The sequence below is a fragment of the Hyperoodon ampullatus genome (genome assembly GCF_949752795.1).
Source record: "Hyperoodon ampullatus genome assembly, chromosome: 11".
Classification (NCBI taxonomy): Eukaryota; Metazoa; Chordata; class Mammalia; order Artiodactyla; family Ziphiidae; genus Hyperoodon; species Hyperoodon ampullatus.
This window is the reverse complement of record NC_136924.1, coordinates 54,978,061-54,997,976: the sequence shown is the minus strand read 5'-3', so window position 1 is coordinate 54,997,976 and position 19,916 is coordinate 54,978,061. Positions and strand designations below refer to the sequence as shown.

Genomic DNA, 19,916 nt, shown 5'->3' with positions numbered 1-19,916 from the left:
GATGACAGCTAAACCTCAGAGGACTTGGCCACAAATTCTAACAATTTTCCCAGGAATAAGATTTGCAGTTCCGAAGTTAAATCCTGGAAGACTGTGGAAACCCGACAATAAAATATCTGGGGCTGAAGTCTGGGGGAATCGGAGGGAATATATTGCAACTTTGGCCTTTTTTTCCCTACCCAAGGACGCCGGAGACCTTGCAAAAGGAAGACCTAGAATCTTTTGACCAGAAATTCCAGCCCAGCCACAACGGATATTATCCATCCATGATTCTTTGCAGCTGCTTTTACTAGGTTGCAAAGGCGCAAACACCTCTAGGACCCCGGGTTCCTTTCTGTTTCTTTATGAATGAACCGGGTCTAGTGTGCGCACGCGCAGCTCCTGGTTCTCCCGCTCCACGTGAGGCCCGCCCTTTGCTTCTGCCAACGGCCCCGCCCCTATTCTTTCTAGTGGACCAATGGCGAGCGGCCTGGTGGGCGGAGCCCTGAGCGGCGCGGCAGTGTAGTTCCCCGGTCGCCCGGCTCCCTCGCCTTAGTCTTGCTGTGTTGTGATCACGTGGCCAGCTCCGGGCGCGGCGCTTGTTTTGGTTTCCCTCTATCTTGCCCCTGGCAGCTTCAGGGTGAGCGGCTTTCCTGTGCCGGTTGCTACATCTGCCTGCACTCGACTTTCTCTTCTTGGGGCTCTCTCAGCCCCAAGTTCTGCAAGCCCCTCGGGGCCGGCTCCTGCCATGCCGTTAGTTCGCTACAGGAAGGTGGTCATCCTCGGATACCGCTCCGTAGGTGAGTCTCGGTCTTGGGGAGAGCACGGATGCACCGCGGCTTTTTGGCCAGAGGAGGCGCACTGCCGCGGGTAGGCGACCCAGGGAGGAATGGTGGCATCCTTAGAATCAGCTTGTAGAGCGAGGATTGAAAGGTTGGAGTTGGAAAGGCTGGGGTGGTGGTAGTGTGGAAGGCTGCAGGAAGCTGGAGCATGTAAGAGTTAACGTGGGCTTTACTGCTGGATCACCGCGGTGGTCCTCAGCGTTTCTCTGGGGGGTGGAGGTGGGGTCAGGATTTGATGGCGGGGGCGCGGTCTGGGTGGGGCAAGTCTCAGGTGTCCGGTGCAGGACTGCCTGGGTCCTAAGGAATCCCGGATCTTCCCAGGGGTGGGGTGGGGTGGGGAAAGGCGGCGGGAAAGGCTTCCTGCGGCGCTACTGTATGCATCCGGTGGCCAAGGTGCAGCGACCCAGGGCGAAAAGAGGGTGAAGGTAGCCTAAGGGAAAGCATTGCATGGGGCATGCTAATTTGGGGTCCCCTTTAGTCCAGGGCCACAGCCCGAAAGGACAGAGGATGTGAATATGGATGGGTGATTTGGATAAAATTACCTCTGCTTCCCACAGGGAAGACATCTTTAGCACATCAGTTTGTGGAGGGCGAGTTCCTGGAAGGCTATGATCCTACTGTGGAGAATAGTGAGTAGACTTCTCCCCTAGGGATTGGGTAGGGAAGGCTTGGGTGCCTCATCCAAGTCCATAGTTTGGGATTTTCCTGGTGCCAGAGGGATGATTTAATTAGACATTAAATCTAATCTCCTCTAGCAATCCTGTTCTGAGTGGAGCTAGAGTGTGGATTTTCCAGGATACTGAGTCCAGGATGGTGTGTATGTAGACAATAAGAAGCCTAACATTGTCTCTCCAGTTTCCTGGAGAGCTCTCTAGACCTGGCCCATCTATGTCAATATATAGGGGCACAGATTGCTAGTCCTACAAGGCACCTCACAGTCAAGTTTTCTTTTCTTTTCAGCTTACAGCAAGATAGTGACTCTTGGCAAAGATGAGTTTCACCTACACCTGGTGGACACAGCAGGGCAGGTACCAGTTTGGGGTAGGGTATCTAAATGTGGCAGTTCAGTCCTGGGAGATGAAGTCCGGTAGCCTCTGAGGCTCATCTGTAAAGTAGGATTAAAAGAAAAACATTTTAGCAGCATTTCAGTGTGCAGCGCTGATTGGAGCTACTCTATTAATACTTGTTGAACAGAAGTGACTGGAGTAGGGAGTGCCACAGGGAGGGTCCCCAGGATACAGCCCACCAACCTTGGCTATCTGAGTGCTGTGGATCTAGGTATTGATGTTTCTATTTCTTGTCAGGATGAGTACAGCATTCTGCCCTATTCATTCATCATTGGGGTCCATGGTTATGTGCTTGTGTATTCTGTCACCTCTATGCATAGGTAAGTGACCAAGGTTGTGAGTGGGGGACTTGGGAGGATCTGAGGGCTGTCCCAGAATAAAGTTATAGATTCATTTCTTGTGTTTAAAGTTTCCAAGTCATTGAGAGTCTGTACCAAAAGCTACATGAAGGCCACGGGAAAACCCGGTATGTGGCTCTGGGGGATAAAGACATAGTGTGGACCCTAGGGGAGAGGGAGGACAGAGGGGTGTATTGATCCAAATTAAGGAGAAAGTCAGGACATAGATCCTGTCTGGTTTGATGGGGAGTTGTCCAGCTCTGATGTGAAGGACGTTGGGGTCCATGGGGAACAGAGGGGATCCTGTAGTAACTGCTGTTTCCTCCCAGGCTGCCAGTGGTGCTGGTGGGGAACAAGGCAGATCTCTCTCCAGACAGGTATGGAAATCTCTGTAGCTTAAGGCGAAGGAAAGTGAGCTGGACTAGGAATGAGCCAGGCTCTTGTCGTGGCTCTGCCACTGATTTGAACCAATCATTTTACCTCTTAATTTCTAACTTGAAGGGTAAGACAAAACAACCCTTCTATTTCAAAAACTATCATTTCATATTTCAAGCCTCAGTCCTAGGCTCCTGTAAAGATTTTGCAGAGAACATGGGGCCATTGCTGTCCTTCATTTTCATGTCCCAAATTTGCTTCTAGGGAGGTCCAGGCTGTTGAGGGGAAGAAGCTGGCAGAGTCCTGGGGAGCGACATTTATGGAGTCATCTGCTCGAGATAAGCAGGTGCTGGGCCTGAAGATTAGGAAGGTGGTGGCGGTAGCAGTGTTATGGCACTGCTTGGTGGTGGGGATGGTGGGGGAATGGGGTATTCACCTCAGAGTTGGGTGGTATTGGCAGTGAACTAAACAATTTTTTTTGCCCTGAATCCTTATCCCTTGCAGCTGACTCAAGGCATCTTCACCAAAGTCATCCAGGAGATTGCTCGGGTAGAGAATTCATATGGGCAAGAGCGCCGCTGCCATCTCATGTGAGCCCTTGAGCATGGGGTAGCTGCCTTGATTCTGCCCCTGGCACTTGCCAGGCTCCAGTGAGGGCTTGGGGGGGCAGGCCCTCAGGACTTCACGGGTTTGTTTGGTTGCCAGCTGTGTCCCTGGCCCTCTGGGCACACAGTGTGGTACCCTCATGTTTGCACACTTACCTGGGCTCCAGTGGCCTGGTTGTCGATGTTTACAAAGAGGCAAGGACGTCTCATGGGCACTGTCCTCTAGCTCTGTTTTTGCTAAATAAATGAATTGTTATAACCTATGGAGTTGGGATATGAGTCCTGGGCATTGTTTATTCAGGACCCAGTCTCCTATGCAGGTTTTGGGTGTTGGCTGGGTGGGGGGAGCTGCGGACTCCTGAAGTGGAGCTGGCTCCCCGGAGTGACAATGTATATATGCAAATAAACTGATTAATCTTTTTGTAGTTGACTTCTCTGTATCTGGGGAGGGCTCAGGGCCAATATCTCCTTTTCTAAGGAGTGATGACTATGGCCTTTGGTAGAGAATCAGGGTTAACTCTTTCCTCCTACCTTGTTCCTATTCCTTACCCCTCACTCATTCAGGACCATTACCCTAAGACTTACTACTTATCTTTCCCACCTTTCTTTTCGACTCTTCTCCTATACAGGTAACCTATTGACTGCCACTCCCATCCAAATTTGTAGGCTCTCACAATCCCCTTAACTACAGAAACACCACCCTCTAGTGGCCGGCTGCCACATGCTGACATAGCTTCCCTTGCGGGGCCTTGGCATTTGCTGGAACTCAGAGAGGACAGGGTTTGGGTGGAGGAAGAAAGACCCTTGTTCCTAATGATGTAAGAATTGTGAAGTAGTGTGAAGGCAGGGACTAAAGTGTTATGATGATTTCAGCTTTTTAAGAGTTGAATAAAGTAAGAAATAATGCCCTTGCTCAATCCCCACTCCCCGCTCTCCATCTCCCCAAGTGCCTTTCATTAAAATGGATGTTCTTTGCTCCTTTCATACCTTTCACACCTTTGGAGTTGTGCTACCTTTTTTGGTGTCAAAGGCTATTGCTTCTGCTTTTTCTTATTGACCCGCCAGCTCGGTAGGAGGATGGGTTTGGCTAGGAAAATTTGGTCCTACCTGCCTCTACCCCGCACCCCTCCCCAGCAGCCCTAGGGCCTAACTGGCCTAATACCTCCTCCAAGGACTTATAAGGGTTACCTGAATGGCATCCTTCACAGGAAGGGCATAGAGTTCTCCTGCCAGCTGGGGACGCACTCCTGCCAACTCTGTCAATACACTTAGTTGGGGAAAATGGACAAAATTTAGGTGTGATTTTTAGCTGTGACCTTGTTATTGCCTGGCTCCAGGCTAGTTGGGCTTACAGTTGGGGATGACGGTTTGTCATGCTGGTTTTCAAAAGTCCTGCCAGCTGCTTTTGCATCTCTGATCTAGAATCTAAAAAGAATTAAGGGCTGCAGGAAGGACCATATTCCAAAGAGCAATCTCTTGGGGGCTTAGGAGTCTCTTTAGGGTTGTAAACACCCTCTCTCCCTACACTAAAATTAGGTCCTTTTGTACATCTGACTTGGAATTCTCATTAAGGGTACCTACACTCCTGCTGTTATTTCCATGAGGTCTGAGATAGAATAACAAATGTCTGAGGTTTTCTAGAAGTGTATCAAATAATCTCAAGGCCTGATAGTAGTAAAGAATGGTGGTTAATGGCTGGGTTAAAAGAGTTACTCTTCCACTTAGCTGTGTGACCTTGGGCAGACACTTAACCTCTCTGAGCCTCTGAACCTCTCTCAGTTTCTCATTTATGAAGTGTAGTTAAACCTTCCTCATAGGACTGATGTGAGAATTAAACTGAAGTGATTTATGAAATACTTAGCATAGGTCCTCATACATAATAAACCCTTAAGAGATAGTGGCTATTGTGTTATTTGAGGTCTTTCTGGTGAGGGTCTGCCTTTCTGCCTCTGGGTGCAGAGTAGCGAGAGCCCTTCCATTTTCCAACTTCTGACTCTTGGTGAACTTATTCCACTATAGGTGGGCCAGGTGTGGGGTCACTGCTGGACTTTTTTGCTGAAATAGGCCTGGTCAGTGAAGAGCATATGTCAGCGTGTGGCTAGCGCAGGACATATCTGATCCCTCCTGTGACTCTGGCCAGTAGGGATTTAGGTCTCCTGCACTGTCCAATATGAAAGCCGCAAGTCACATATTACTATTTAATTTAGTTTTAAAATTAACTAAAATTAAAAGTTCCTCAGTTGCACCACCTACATTTCAAAGTGCTCAATAGCTACATGTGGCTAAACCATATTAGATAGTGTATAGTGCATTTCTATCATTGCAGAAAGTTCTACTGGACAGCACTGTAAACCCCTTCCCACAAAACCAGCCCTGCACCTGACTTGCCTGCCTCTTTCTCCACATCTTAAAAAAAAATAAATAAATAAAATAAATACATATATATGAATACACACACATATCCCAGAAAAAACATGGCCATTGTTTTGCATCATGCATGGCTCTACTTCTCACTTCATGTGGTTTGTTGAGCAATTTTACCTATTTCAGTCTGAATCTCTTCATCTGTAACATGGACATAATTACATGTAATTCATAACGAGGGTGAGGAATAACTAAGAATATATAAAGTATCTAGCACATTTGCTAATTTGTCTCCTCCTGTCCATCCCGTGGATAGAGTTAATGCAGAGAAGTCATTTCCAATCCCTTCTCATTCAGACTAATGGGGGGGGGGGGGTGCCTGTATGCTGGGATCTTGTCCAGAATAACAGTACTCCGGCCAGGTAGCAGCAAGGCTACAAGTTACATGCTCTCTAAAAAGGGGTTACATGTTTACTAAGAAGGTCACACAGGCCCTGAAGATTAGGAAAGAAGGACTGGGGCTGGGGGTGGGAGCACCGGCAAAGGAGGGGAAACTCTACATTTATGTTTTGATGGGGGAGGTGATTGTGGGGGCACTAACAGTCCTCTTTCCTCTCGAGGGGATTTGAGAGACAGAAGGAACGACTAGGGACTCGTTCCGTTTTTCTTCAGGCCCCCGAACGTGGCAGGAACCCACCCTTTGCAGCTCTAGGCGCCGTGCCTCACTTTCTCCATTTGCGGACTCCAGTTCCCAGGATGCAGAGCAGCGGCCAACCTCCTGGCTCTTCTTCCATCCCCCTCCCGGGAAAGATTGCTCCTGGTCAAGGCAAGGGGCAGCTGGAGTTTCAGGGGCCGATAACTCCAGGGAAACGGAATTAGAAAGTGCCCGGAGTCCTAGTTTTACTAGCCGGGCGGTAAAGGAGGCAGTTCTAGGGCCGGAGCGAAGAGGAGGGGGGCTTCTTTCCCACGTGTCTGCACAGCGGCTGGCCCGGCGCAGTTGGGGTTAACCCGTGGCGGAGGGATCCCTTAGCGTGTGCGTAGAACTGCAGAGTCACAGCCTTTCCTCCGAGAGGGCCGGATCCCTCCGCCGCCCCGCTCCAACACAAAATAGGGCCGCGTCTTCTCCTTTCTCCCCCTTCTGGAGTGGGGTTCACCAGGCAAAAGGGCCACCCGGATCTCGCGCCGGAGGCTTCCTGAATCTCCACGACCACTGCCGAGATCTCGGGCCAGGAAATAGCCCCTTCGCAGGAACCACCCTACCGGCCGAACAGGAGGCGGAGGGGGGGGAGGCGGAGCGGCGCCGCGCTGCACTACTTTCCTCTCCGGTTGCAAATGGCTGCCTCGTTCCCCACTTTCCGCTCAGTTTCCTGACCCCCCGGCGCCGGGAGCCGGGGTTGGGCCATGCACCTCTAGGCCCCCCGCGATCGCAGCCAGCCGGGGGTCGAGGGGGTGCCGCCGATCAGAGCCGGCCAGGCCGGGGGCGGGGCAGCTCCCAAGGCCAGAGGGGAAGGGAGGCGAGCGCAGGGCCTGGAGCGGCCGGAGGGGAGCGGGCAGAGGGCTCGCACCGCCCGCCCCTTCCTCTTCCTCGCCCACCTACCCTCCTCCCTTCCCCGGGGGGAGCAGAAGGTGGGGGGCTCGAAGCCGCTGAGGGCGAGCGCTCGGGGTCGAGGAGCCCGGCGCTGGGGTGTGTGTCAGGTTCAGCTCCGCGGCCCCGCCGGCTCCGTGTCGCCGTAGCTCGCGCGGCCCCGGGGCGCCGGCCCGAGCGGGGAGAGGGACTCGGCGCTCCTGCGAGGGTCTCACGTTCCATCCGGGCCCGGCGCGGGGCGGCGCGGCATTCCTTCCGGGCTGCTGGGGAGGCGCCTCGACGTTCCATCTGGAGAGCTTCGACGTTCCGCCCGAGCCCGGTACGGGCGGTCGGGGCGCTGGCCCAGCCCTAGGACTGAGAGGCCGCCCGGCGACGCGGATGCGGATCCTGCTCGCCCAAGATCAAAGCCACCGGTGCTCTCTTTGTGTCCGCTCGGGATTCGCCGCCCAGGGGCTGTCCATGGAAACCTAAACTGCTGGAACCCGAGGCAGAGAACCCTTCTTTGGCTTCTTGCTTTTTTTTGGGCGGGGGAGGGTGGCCACTCCGACCTGGATTTACCGTTCTTGGCCCCCCCCAGCCCCCCCGTGCGGGGGGCGGCTGTGATCGTTCTGACGGTTGGAGGTCGGGGAGCGGCCCGGGCTCTGGCCATGTTCTCGAATGAGGATTTCTGGATCGCCCTGTGAAGAGGTGAGTGAAGTCCGCCCGGCCAGGGCCCAGAAAGGGTTGGACTGGGGGCATAGCCAGATGGACTATCTTGGCCGGAGCTGGCCTGTAGGTTGGAGAAAGGGGTGCCAGAGCTGAAGAGGGTTCCTTTGGCAGGGTCTGTCAAGGGAACCCGAGCCAGTCGCCAGAGCACAACCGAGGCCTGGTGTCCTGGGGTGTGCCTCTTTAAAGACTGGGGGGTTCAGGGAACCACGGGAGTTTGGGAACCTGGCCAGAAAGCCTCTCTGCCTGTTTATTTTTGTGTTGGGGGGAGCTCTACCAAACTAGGACCCAAGCCCTGATGCCAGCACCAATCCCAGTCAGCTGCTTCTCCTTCAGGGTTCCTTGTGGGCCTTGGGAATAGAACAACTTGGGAGCGGGGATAGGGTGGCACTGTCAGGTCCGATTTACTGCCAGGTTGGACTTTAAGGTTGCTCTTGCCCATCCGGGCACCCAGAGCAGTCTTTGGGAGACTCAGGGAACCCTGGGTCCTTCACTAGGCCTTATTTCACTGTGCAAAGGGGAGAGTGTGTGGAAACTCACCATTGTGATGAAGGGGTGGCCGGGGCAAGAAGGAGGCGGGGCTGGGGGCAGCTGTGGCCTTGCTGTTCAACTTTCAACTACCCCTGCCTGGCAGAGTGACCCTAGCGAGGCCTAGTGCTGTCTTAGCCTGCTTTGCCTCCCCTCCTCTCCGGATGGACATAATCTCTAGGGGATTATAGAGGAGGCCGTTGAGATTTGCTCCCTGCGAATGTGGGCTGCAAAAAAATGGCTTTTGTCTCCCGCTTTCTCTGGGCCTGGTGTGGAGAGCTGGTTGCCCATAAGTCCCTGGCCAATCTTGCAGGCCCCTCCCAGACCTCTCCAACCTTTTTCAATCAGGGAATGTTAACTGGTCCTGTGATCCTGTCCCAACTGTGCAGAATAGGGGGGCCTATATCTCTTTGGAGGAGAAGTGACCTGATCAGAGCTGTGTCTGCTGAAGCCAGTGTTTTCAGCCCTGGCAGGAGGTGTTGGGGAGAAGTGGTGTGTATGTGACTGCACGAAGGGTGCAGCATGAGCCTCATGCCTCTGACCCTGGGCTGGGACAGCCCCTCTCACAGCTGTCATGCTGCCCAGCAGGGATTTGGCTGGTGTATTTTGCTCCTTCACTCTACTCCCTCCACCATACATAGGCTAGACCTCTTTGAGCCTGGTCTTGGAAAGGAGAAAATAGGGATTTGCCCTTGAAAGATTTCTGGGTGGTAATCCTGAGGTGAGAGGTGGCACAGGGGTGCCGGAATGAGGCTAGCTGTTGCCCATGCTGTCTGTACTTGCCTCCTGTGGAGGGCCTCTCCTGTTGTCTGTCCCTGAAGAACTTCCTTGGGAGATACCTCTCCTTGTTAGCTGTGGCTGACCCTAGGATGACCCAGGGGGTAGTCCGGAGGGTCTGCAGGGCCACTGTTGCCATTTGGATTCTTCCCTGGAGGGCCAACCCAAAATGGGGGTGGGGAGAGGTGTGGTTTGAGTCTCAGGCTGGGAACCAGGAAGTCCTGAGTCCTACAGAAGAGCTGTTCACTCAAGGGCCTGCTTCAGCCTTTCACCTCTCCAAGTCTCCATTTCCCCTTTGGCTGGGAAAATGGAGTTAAAGCTTTTGGTCTGGGATGGAGGCAGGGAGGAAAGTGGGTTGAGATGAATCCCTGCTTTTTTTCCTTGCTGTTCTGGGCCTCTTCGGCCTAGGGTTAAGGGAACCCACCACGGTTTTACTCCCTAGATCTGTATTTCTCTGGGATCCCTAGTTCCCCTGAGGAAGCCTGGCCAGACATTACCCCAGTTTAGATCCAGGGAAAAAACCCTTGGTGTGTATGTGTGGTTTCTGGCTGTGAATGATGGGACAGGGGAACCTATGGTCTTTATTTGTTTAGATCTGTTTAAGGAGGGGCCTGACAACTGGCACTCAGCATTGGGGTGCAGGCGCTAGACTGCAGGGTAGTGAAATGGGGCTTCTTGGAAGTGCCTCTAGATTCTTTTTCCTCAGCTTGGAGGACACTCAACCCTTTGCTTATCTCTCATCTTCCATGGTGCCATGAATGAGGCTGCAGCTTTGGAGGATGTTGCTACTGTTGCCCAAGGCTAGACGAAGGTGGTTTCTGTAGCTCCCCAAGCAGTGCCAGCATTACCAGCTTGAGAGGGCTGCGCTTGGGGGAGGGCGGAGGAATTTGTCCCTCTAGCCTTGTGTGAGGCAGTCCTCCTCCCACCCACTGTACTATCACTGTTGCTTTTCATTTCTTGATGTTTGTGACTCCTTTAGCCTTAACTTTGAGAGCACAACAGTTGGAAGATCTTGGCAGCATTTAGTGGTAAGGTACAGCAAAAGTTGCACACATTTAGGAAACTTTGAAGCCTTCTGGGTGTGGTCAGGCCTTGAATGACTGAATAGGAAGAGGAGCCTGGCTGGTGCCCTGACCTCCAACCCCTAATTCACATAGGAGGCTTCTCGGCGGCCCCTTGAAGTTCCAGAGCAGCTTTTCTGTGGGCTGGCTAGATGACCACCCAGCTTTCCTTTCAGGTGTGATTGTGTGGGTGGCAGGTTTGGTAAAGAGGTGATCTGGGAATAGAGGTAACAGGTATCGGGTGATATTTCACTTTCCCAATCTAGTAGAATCTAATAGTGTGAGGGGGAAAAAAGTAAAGTAAAATTTCCCTTCCTGTGACATGTTACATGAGGCCCACTGCCAGTCTCTGGAAATGGAGTGTTAGCTCAGGGAAAGAGGACTGATAATGTGGTTCTTAGGTAATTGATTTATGGATCCTGGGCACCTTTGAGGGTTCCCCACTGTCTCATCTGCCCCAGTCACTCAACCCCAAGTGGCTGACTGGGGTATTTGGTTTGGGAAGAGAGGCTTGTCCTTACTAAGGTTGGTGTGGTCCCTCTGGTTAAACAAGAGGAGTGGAGAAGGTGAGAGATACAGTTCTCAAACTTTTATTTAGAGTTTTGTGTTAGGGATTCCCCTCTACCTTCTGTAGGAAAACTATACTCTGTTTCTCTGCTTAAGCCCCTACCCTTCCCACTAAGAGCTGTTTATACCTGTCCTTTTCTCCCTTCTTCTATGGGACCTCTTTCCTCTCCCTCAACTCTGTAATTCTTATTCTTTACTTCTCTCTTTTTTGTACTGTGTTTAGTTTTATCTGAGGTTTAGGAGAATATACCCAAAGGTATAAGGCTCTTGACCTTCTTAAGTATAACTTTAATGTGTTTCATTTGGCTCTGGGATAGGCAGGCATATCTTAGAAGAGGGGACCGTTACCCGCCACCCCCATAGTGTGTGTTGAAACCCCGCTTGACGGAAGAGGAAGGAAGCTACTTTGCTCTGTCCTGCCCCGCTTAGAACAGCTCCAAGTGGTGGTGTGCTTCCTGAGACTACAACTCCCAGCATGCCTAGCCTCAGGCCTGGCTACACATGCTCAGTAACTCTTAAGGCCCACTTCTGTTAACTACTGGGGACATCTGAGGAGGAAGGGCTGTTGGTGTTGCTAAGGGCAACGACCTGAGGCCTTCAGGCTGGATGAGATCCTGAGCTCAGTCATGGCAAGGGTCAGGGGGTGGGCCTGAGTTGGATTTAGATGGGCAGTGGGTGGAAATTGGGGAGTTTCTTCTGTTGTGATTGGGATGTTCTGGTTGAAACCAGTGGAGATGGGGGAGATCCATTCAGAGATGGGCTTTAGCTCCAGTATTGTGTTCTATGTCCTGCAAGACCCCAGGGAGAGGGATTTCAGCTGGACTCAGACTTCTTGTTATGACTGCCCCTGGGTTGGCACTGAAAGGCCTCTAGGATGGTAGCTGACTTAAGACCTGAGGAAAAAGTCCAAGGGATAGGGCCCACCAGAAGCCAAGAACTCAGTCATGAGGCAAAGAGTGATACTAGATGTGGATTGTATGTGCTTCTAGTTGGATGCTATTGTCCTGGGAACTCTTAGACAGGAGGTGGGAAGTGGGAAAGGGGACTGGATCCTCTCAGAATTCAGAGTAGGAGAAGATGGTATGTGTTTATCTGGGGAGGAAGCAGGCACTTGCCTGCTTGTGGTTGGGGAGAGGGACTTGCCTTGTCATTAGTGCAGGAATTTGTAGGTATGGCTTTGTTCTGATTTCTGTAGGGTCTAGATAACATTAGATGCCTTCTTCCTAGGATTTGGGGGAAAGTGTTTAGTGGGAAGATTTACTAGACAAATAGATATCTCTTGGGTCTGACAGGTCTCCCCGAGAGGGCCCTGCCCAGTCGGAGAGAGGGATGGACAGCCCGAAGCCGCCTGGTGAGGATAAAGATTCAGAACCAGCAGGTGAGTAGGGCACATTCTGGGTTTGCTTGGCAGCTTTCTGTTCTACCCAGACAATCTTAGATTTCTGGTCCTAGCACAAGGACAAGAGCTAAGTCCGTCTAATAGACGGGTAATTGAAGGACTTTGTTCTTTGGGACAAAAGTCGAAATGCCATCACTGTTATCCACCAAGGGTTTTGGATAATCTCATGGGTCTGATGAGTGGACTAGTATTAAATAGAGGATAATGGCTGATGCACACTTCTCTGTCTGTTCATTCAGCTGATGGACCTGCAGCCTCCGAGGAGTCAGGTGCCACTGAGCCAGACCTTCCCAAACCACATGTGGGGGAGGGCTCTGTGCCCAGTTCTGGGGGTCCCAGGCTTCAGGAGCCTCCCCAGGACTGCAGGTAACTAGCTTGGGGAAATGAGGATGTAAGGACATACGAGGATTTGATTTGAGAGTCTGGGGCTTTCAAGGTGGAAAATTTAGGACAATGAGTGGGAAGCATAGGTGTGCAAGTCATGGGGTTGTTTAGGGGTACCTGTGGGCAGGGGCCAGCATGGTGCTGATGCTTGTGTGTTCACAGTGGGGGTCCAATGCGGCGTTGTGCTCTCTGTAACTGCGGGGAGCCCAGTCTACATGGGCAGCGGGAGCTACGGCGCTTTGAGTTGCCATTTGACTGGCCGCGGTGTTCAGTGGTGTCCCCTGGGGGGAACCCAGGGCCCAGTGAGGCAGCGCTGCCCAGTGAGGACCTATCACAGATTGGTTTCCCTGAGGGCCTGACACCTGCCCACCTAGGAGAACCTGGAGGTAAGTGAAGGGAAGTGGGGTAGCTGACTTGGGCAGGAAACAGGGAAGGGGCTGAGTGGTCCTGAAGCAGTGATGACGTTCTTGTTAACTCTTTCCCCCTTTCCCCCTATGAAGGGTCCTGCTGGGCTCACCATTGGTGTGCTGCGTGGTCGGCAGGCGTGTGGGGGCAGGAGGGCCCAGAACTATGTGGTGTGGACAAGGCCATCTTCTCAGGGATCTCACAGGTGGGGCCGGGCCAGGGGATTGAGTAGGCCCAGGGCAGGGTGGGCAGGGCTGGTGGGCTTCCGAGAGTCAGGGTGGAATGAGAAGGGCAGGGGGCATACTGGGACAGAGCCAGTGCCTGACGTGTTGCTCTGGAGAGAGCTGGCTAGCACTGAGGCTTTGTCTCCACCCTGGCAGCGCTGTTCCCACTGCACCAGACTCGGTGCCTCCATCCCTTGCCGCTCGCCTGGATGTCCACGTCTTTACCACTTCCCCTGTGCAACTGCCAGCGGTTCCTTCTTATCCATGAAAACACTGCAGCTGCTATGCCCGGAGCACAGTGAGGGGGCCACACATCTGGGTGAGAAGTCCTGCCCTTTGGACGTAGGGCAAATGAGGGTCCAAGGGTGCTGGGGGTTTTGTACTCTGCAGCGCACTCAGAAGTCTACAATGACATACTGTCAGTCTGCCCCACTAAAATGTGTGTGGACTCTGTGCGTGCAGGGGTTTTGCCTGTCTTGTTTAGCATGGTGTCTGCAGTGCCTAGAGCAGTGCCTGGCATATATTAGGCAGACGCTTAGTAACTATTTCTTATTCGTTCACCCTGTGTCTGTGGAGTGCCTGTCATGTAGGCAGCACTGTGCCGAGTCCTGTAAGGAATCCACAGCTGACCTGTGTCCTCCGTCCCTTCCCACTGCAGAGGAGGCTCGCTGTGCAGTATGTGAGGGGCCAGGGGAATTGTGTGACCTGTTCTTCTGTACCAGCTGTGGGCATCACTATCACGGGGCCTGCCTGGACACTGCTCTGACTGCCCGCAAGCGTGCTGGCTGGCAGTGCCCTGAATGCAAAGTGTGCCAAGCTTGCAGGTAAGAGTGGGAGGGCAGGAGAGAACCTTAGGTGAAGCACAGGTTGAGGTTGAAAATGAGGGCAAGGAGGACCCTGTTATGTGCCCTGTGCCCCTGTAGGAAACCTGGGAATGACTCTAAGATGTTGGTCTGTGAGACATGTGACAAAGGATACCATACCTTCTGCCTGAAACCACCTATGGAGGAACTGCCTGCTCACTCTTGGAAGTGCAAGGTGAGTGTCCCCTGATCCTCCTGCCTTACTTTCCCTAAGTCTGCCTCCTACAGCATCCTGAGTTTCTCTGTTGTGACGAGTCCCGTGTTCTCCTCCAGTCTCTGGCTGTCTGACAAGTGCCCGTTTTGCCCGTTCCCTTCCCCTAGGCATGCCGGGTATGCCGGGCCTGTGGGGCAGGCTCAGCAGAGCTGAACCCCAACTCTGAGTGGTTTGAGAACTACTCGCTCTGTCACCGCTGTCACAAAGCCCAGGGAGGACAGCCTGTCAGTTCTGTTGCTGAGCAGCACCCCCCGGTCTGTAGCAGGTAAGTGGTGTGGACTGGCAGAGATCAGTCTGGGGGATCGGAAGTACTGAGATTGGCAGGGCTCGTGTTAAAGCAAGCTGACTTTGAGAGGAGGGCCCTCAGGTGGGCAGTACAATCCATAGCATTCGTGCCTCGCCCCAGTGTGCTCTCGTGAGGAGCTGATAGCTGATGAGAGCCATGGTGCCTGCTCACCTGTACCCTCTGCAGATTCTCACCCCCAGAGCCTGGCGATACCCCCACTGATGAGCCCGATGCTCTGTACGTTGCATGCCAAGGGCAGCCAAAGGGTGGGCACGTGACCTCTATGCAACCCAAGGAACCGGGGCCCCTGCAATGTGAAGCCAAACCACTAGGTGAGTAGGGTTTGAGGGTCCCTGAAAGTAATCCCCTTCTATCGTGTGGCAAGGGACAGTTTCTGCTTTGCCCCAGACCCTGTACTTTCTGTGGAGTGCCGCTGAACTAGGTAGGAACATAGTGTGTTATGTCTGCAGGTAGAGAAGGGGCCCAACTTGAGCCCCAGTTGGAGGCCTCCCTAAATGAGGAGATGCCACTGCTGCCCCCACCTGAGGAGTCGCCCCTGTCCCCACCACCTGAGGAATCACCCACATCCCCGCCGCCTGAGGCATCGCGCCTGTCCCCACCGCCTGAGGACTCACCCCTCTCTCCACCGCCTGAGGAGTCTCCTCTGTCTCCCCCACCTGAGGCATCACCTTTTTCTCCACTGGAGGAGTCACCCTTCTCTCCCCCAGAGGAGTCCCCCGCATCTCCCCCGCTTGAGACACCCTTATCCCCACCACCTGAAGCATCACCTCTGTCACCACCATTTGAGGAGTCTCCCCTGTCCCCTCCACCGGAGGAATTGCCTACCTCCCCACCACCCGAAGCATCGCGCCTGTTCCCACCACCTGAGGAGTCACCCATGTCCCCTCCACCTGAAGAGTCACCCATGTCTCCACCACCTGAGGCATCTTGTCTGTTCCCACCATTTGAAGAATCGCCCCTGTCCCCTCCACCAGAGGAGTCTCCTCTCTCCCCACCACCTGAGGCATCACGCCTGTCTCCACCACCTGAGGACTCACCCATGTCCCCGCCACCTGAAGACTCGCCTATGTCCCCCCCGCCTGAGGTATCACGCCTGTCTCCCCTGCCTGAGGTGTCACGCCTGTCCCCACCACCTGAGGAATCTCCCCTGTCCCCACCACCTGAGGAGTCTCCCACATCCCCGCCACCTGAGGCTTCACGCCTGTCCCCACCGCCTGAGGACTCACCCACGTCCCCGCCACCTGAAGACTCACCTGCTTCCCCGCCACCGGAGGACTTGCTTATGTCCCTACCCCTGGAGGAGTCACCCCTATCGCCACTGCCTGAGGAACTGCGACTCTGCCCCCGGCCCGGGGAGCCGCGCCCGTCCCCTGCGCACCAGGAGCCGCATCTGTCCCCTGCGCCCCAGGAGCCGCGTCTGTCCCCTGTGCCCCAGGAGCCGCGACCGTCCCCTGCGCCCCAGGAGCCGCGCCCGTCCCCTGCGTCCGAGGAGCCGCGTCTGTCCCCTGCACCTGAGGAGCTGCATCTGTCCTCCCAGCCTGAGGAGCCGCGCCTGTCCCCTCGCCCTGAGGAGCTGTGCCTGTCCCCCACGCCTGAGGAGCTGCAGTTGTCCCCAGTGCCCGAGGAGCCGCAGTTGTCCCCAGTGCCCGAGGAGCCGCGCCTATCCCCTCGACCTGAAGAGCCCTCTGAGGAGCCAGGCCTATGCCCTGCACCTGAGGAACTGCCCTCGTTCCTCCCACCTGGGGAGCCACCCTTATCCCCTTTGCTTGGAGAGCCGGCCCTGTCTGAGCCTGGGGAGCCACCTCTGTCCCCTCTGCCCGAGGAGCTGCCGTTGTCCCCATCTGGGGAGCCATCTTTGTCACCTCAGCTGTTGCCACCAGGTACGGGGATGTTAGTACCCTCTTACTCTGGGACAGTCTTAACTCTTTATGGCATATCTAATCTAAGAGCGTCTCTTTTTTTCTTTCTCTCCAGATCCTCTTCCTCCTCCGCTCTCACCCATTATCACAGCAGTGGCCCCGCCGGCCCTGTCTCCTTTGGGAGAGTTAGAGTACCCCTTTGGTGCCAAAGGGGACAGTGACCCTGAGTCGCCATTGGCTGCCCCCGTCCTAGAGACACCTATCAGCCCTCCACCAGAAGCTAACTGCACTGACCCTGAGCCTGTACCCCCTATGATCCTTCCCCCATCTCCAGGCTCCCCGGTAGGACCGGCCTCTCCCATGCTGATGGAGCCCCTTCCCCCTCATTGTTCCCCACTCCTCCAGCATTCCCTGCCTCCCCCAAACTCCCCTCCTTCCCAGTGCTCTCCCCCTGCTCTGCCACTGTCTATTCCTTCCCCACTGAGTCCCATGCAGAAGGCAGTGCAGGTCTCAGATGAGGCTGAGCCACATGAGATGGAGACTGAGAACGCCCCAGAACCTGAGTGCCCAGCCTTGGAACCCAGCCCTACTAGTCCTCTCCCCTCTCCCATGGGGAACCTTTCCTGCCCTGCACCCAGCCCTGCCCCAGCCCTGGATGACTTCTCTGGCCTGGGGGAAGATACAGCCCCTCTGGATGGGACTGACACTCCTGGATCACATCCAGAGGCCGGACAGACCCCTGGCAGTTTGGCTAGTGAACTTAAGGGTTCCCCTGTGCTCCTGGACCCCGAGGAGCTGGCCCCTGTGACCCCTATGGAGGTCTATGGCCCAGAATGCAAGCAGGCAGGGCAGGGCTCACCCTGTGAAGAGCAAGAGGAGCCACGTGCACCAGTGGCCCCTACCCCACCTACTCTCATCAAATCTGACATCGTTAATGAGATCTCCAATCTGAGCCAGGGCGATGCCAGTGCCAGTTTTCCTGGCTCAGAGCCCCTGCTGGGCTCTCCCGACCCCGAGGGGGGTGGCTCCTTGTCCATGGAGCTGGGGGTATCTACAGACGTTAGTCCAGCCCGAGATGAGGGCTCCCTGCGACTTTGTACGGATTCACTGCCAGAGACTGATGACTCGCTGTTGTGTGATGCTGGGACAGCTATCGGAGGAGGCAAAGCGGAGGGGGACAAGGGGAGGCGGCGCAGCTCCCCGGCTCGTTCCCGCATCAAACAGGTAAGGGGCTATCCAGCCACTGGATGCGCTTGGTGTCATGCCACTGTCAGGGGTATAGTCCTGTGTCACTGATACCTTCCTGCCTGGCTTATTGAATCCTGGACTGTCAGAGATCCTTGAGTGCATCTTCTTATTTTATCAAGGAGAATACTGATATATAGGGGGACGTGACTTGCCCAGGTTCATGGTAACTCAACCATAGAATCGGGACTAGAAACTCAGGTCTCTCAAGCCAGTATTTTTTCTTGTTGTACCACGTTGACCACTCTTGGAAGATGTGGAGTGGTTTGGACCAGAGTTACCTACCTGTTGCTATCTGAGAGCTTGGCTTTTTCCCTGGCCCTGACTGGGACTTTTGGGCTTTGTTACCTGCCATACTCTGTCCCTTCGTCTCTTCGCTTCCCTCCAAGCCTGTGGATGCAGCATATTAGCCCTCGACTTTTCCTGTAATCGACCCCTTTCCTCACTCAGGGTCGCAGCAGTAGTTTCCCAGGGAGACGCCGGCCACGTGGAGGAGCACACGGAGGACGTGGGAGAGGACGGGCCCGGCTAAAATCAACTACTTCTTCCATTGAGACTCTGGTAGTAAGGAGAGGCCTCCCATCCCCCAAACATGCTTCAGCTGGCCCCTTCAAGATTAAACACCCTTTAAATTTTGCCAGTCCCCTGCACGCTCACCTGCCTGCCTGCTAGCCTAGGGCCTGTCCAGCTATGTCCGTGCTCCTTCTGTGCTCTTGGCCCCCAGGCTTCTCTGAAATCTGATGTTGGGCTGAGGCCCAGTTTGGGAGCTGGGGTGTTCTTCTGCTTCTTAGTCCTGGCTCCTGGCTTTCATCTTAGCCAGGGGTTTATGCCGCCTTCCCCCAACACCAAAGAGGAAAGCAGCTTAGTTGGGGCAGATTTAGCTGCCTCACTTTCCACAACTCTCTGCCTATAAGGTTGCTGATATCGATAGCTCTCCCAGCAAGGAGGAAGAAGATGATGATGATGACACCATGCAAAATACTGTGGTTCTCTTCTCCAACACAGACAAGTTTGTCCTAATGCAGGTATCATACTTGACTTTTGTAGTCCCATCTTCAGCAGTGAGACCTGGCAGACTGAACAGTTGGATATGTGTGTTTCGGTGGGAGGGTAAATGGGGAGAACCAGGGACCTACTTCTGGCATTCCAGAGAATGAGCTTGACACTGAGCTAGCAGCTAGGGATGTAGCAGTGAAAAAGGCAGAAATGGTTTCTGCCCTATCGAAGCTTAGCGTCTAGGGAACACGAGTAATCTCGAAGCTGTAGAATTTTGTCACATATATTACTGTCTCATCCTGACCCGTCTTTACCCATCTTATCTTTTCACTTCTCATTAGCGTTACCCATGTCAGGCTGTATCATTTCAAATTACCTGATCAGATGAGCAAGGCATGCTAGGAAGGAATGGGGTCCCGTGATGGCTCACCGTGTCCTAATGCTGGGGATGGGCTTCTGCTTCTTTGACTCCCTCCTCTCAGATTAGTGGTGTAGTCAGTTACTGGGACTGAGTGGTATTGAGGATGTGAGGTTGGACATTTGGGTTTCTGTGTGTTTCCCCAGGACATGTGTGTGGTATGTGGCAGCTTTGGCCGGGGGGCAGAGGGCCACCTCCTTGCCTGTTCCCAGTGCTCTCAGTGCTATCACCCTTACTGTGTCAACAGCAAGGTGAGTTCAGGGCCCAAGAGGTCTGGCCTGGAGGGTGGGGTCATTAGTGCTTATCCTGGTTCCCCGTCCTGGCCACTCTACTTAAAGTGGCCATTGGTCATGGAAGTTGTTTATCAGTTTCCAGTGGTTGTCAAATTCATCTTGGGAAAAAATACTTTGGAAACCATAGTGGTCTTTACGAGTGTCTTTGTGGTAGACCATGACTTGCTAGTATAATTCAGTCCATCATATAAACTGTGAGAACTTTACTTAGTAGAAAACATGTTATGGTCTGGATATAAAATGTAAAATCAGAATCAAACACATGTCCACAAAGAGAAAGCAATGTTTTTGACTCAAGTATGATCAGTCATTTTGGGGTTTTCATTAATGTTAATTTAGAACTTGTCCACTGCTAACACTCACTAACTTGCAGCAGTAGCAGGTCCTACATGTTCAAGAAAAACTGGGGGAAATACAACCTAATTCTATCCACAGTCTTTTTGGGGACTTAGCTAGTGAAAGATCGTAATGAGGCAGTGGCCTGGTGAGGCTGTTCTCTGATCAGCAGAGATCCCT

At 53.7% G+C, this 19,916-nt stretch overlaps 2 protein-coding genes across 2 annotated transcripts in view; both read left to right on the top strand.

Annotated features, from left to right (window-relative positions):
* Positions 1–727: 727 nt before the first annotated feature.
* RHEBL1 (RHEB like 1) lies at positions 728–3,230 on the top strand (the record flags this gene model as incomplete). Its single annotated transcript, XM_079714339.1, has 8 exons — positions 728–779; positions 1,379–1,450; positions 1,782–1,849; positions 2,126–2,208; positions 2,298–2,354; positions 2,556–2,603; positions 2,866–2,947; positions 3,106–3,230. The coding sequence occupies 8 exons, from the start codon at positions 728–730 to the stop codon at positions 3,193–3,195; spliced, it is 552 nt and encodes a 183-aa protein (XP_079570465.1). The 3' UTR covers positions 3,196–3,230.
* Positions 3,231–7,774: 4,544 nt separating this feature from the next.
* The window catches only part of KMT2D (lysine methyltransferase 2D), a gene marked incomplete at its 3' end in the record, with an annotated part of 35,486 nt that continues 23,344 nt past the window's right edge, over positions 7,775–19,916 (top strand). The window contains exons 1-16 of the mRNA XM_079714927.1: positions 7,775–7,842; positions 12,086–12,171; positions 12,432–12,558; positions 12,739–12,962; positions 13,077–13,186; positions 13,362–13,524; positions 13,864–14,029; positions 14,129–14,243; positions 14,390–14,547; positions 14,755–14,900; positions 15,039–16,469; positions 16,564–16,790; positions 16,890–17,672; positions 18,144–18,257; positions 18,608–18,718; positions 19,254–19,358. Of these exons, the coding sequence (XP_079571053.1) occupies positions 12,123–12,171; positions 12,432–12,558; positions 12,739–12,962; positions 13,077–13,186; positions 13,362–13,524; positions 13,864–14,029; positions 14,129–14,243; positions 14,390–14,547; positions 14,755–14,900; positions 15,039–16,469; positions 16,564–16,790; positions 16,890–17,672; positions 18,144–18,257; positions 18,608–18,718; positions 19,254–19,358 (4,029 nt within the window). The 5' untranslated portion in view covers positions 7,775–7,842; positions 12,086–12,122. The remainder of the gene's footprint in view (positions 7,843–12,085; positions 12,172–12,431; positions 12,559–12,738; positions 12,963–13,076; positions 13,187–13,361; positions 13,525–13,863; positions 14,030–14,128; positions 14,244–14,389; positions 14,548–14,754; positions 14,901–15,038; positions 16,470–16,563; positions 16,791–16,889; positions 17,673–18,143; positions 18,258–18,607; positions 18,719–19,253; positions 19,359–19,916) is intronic.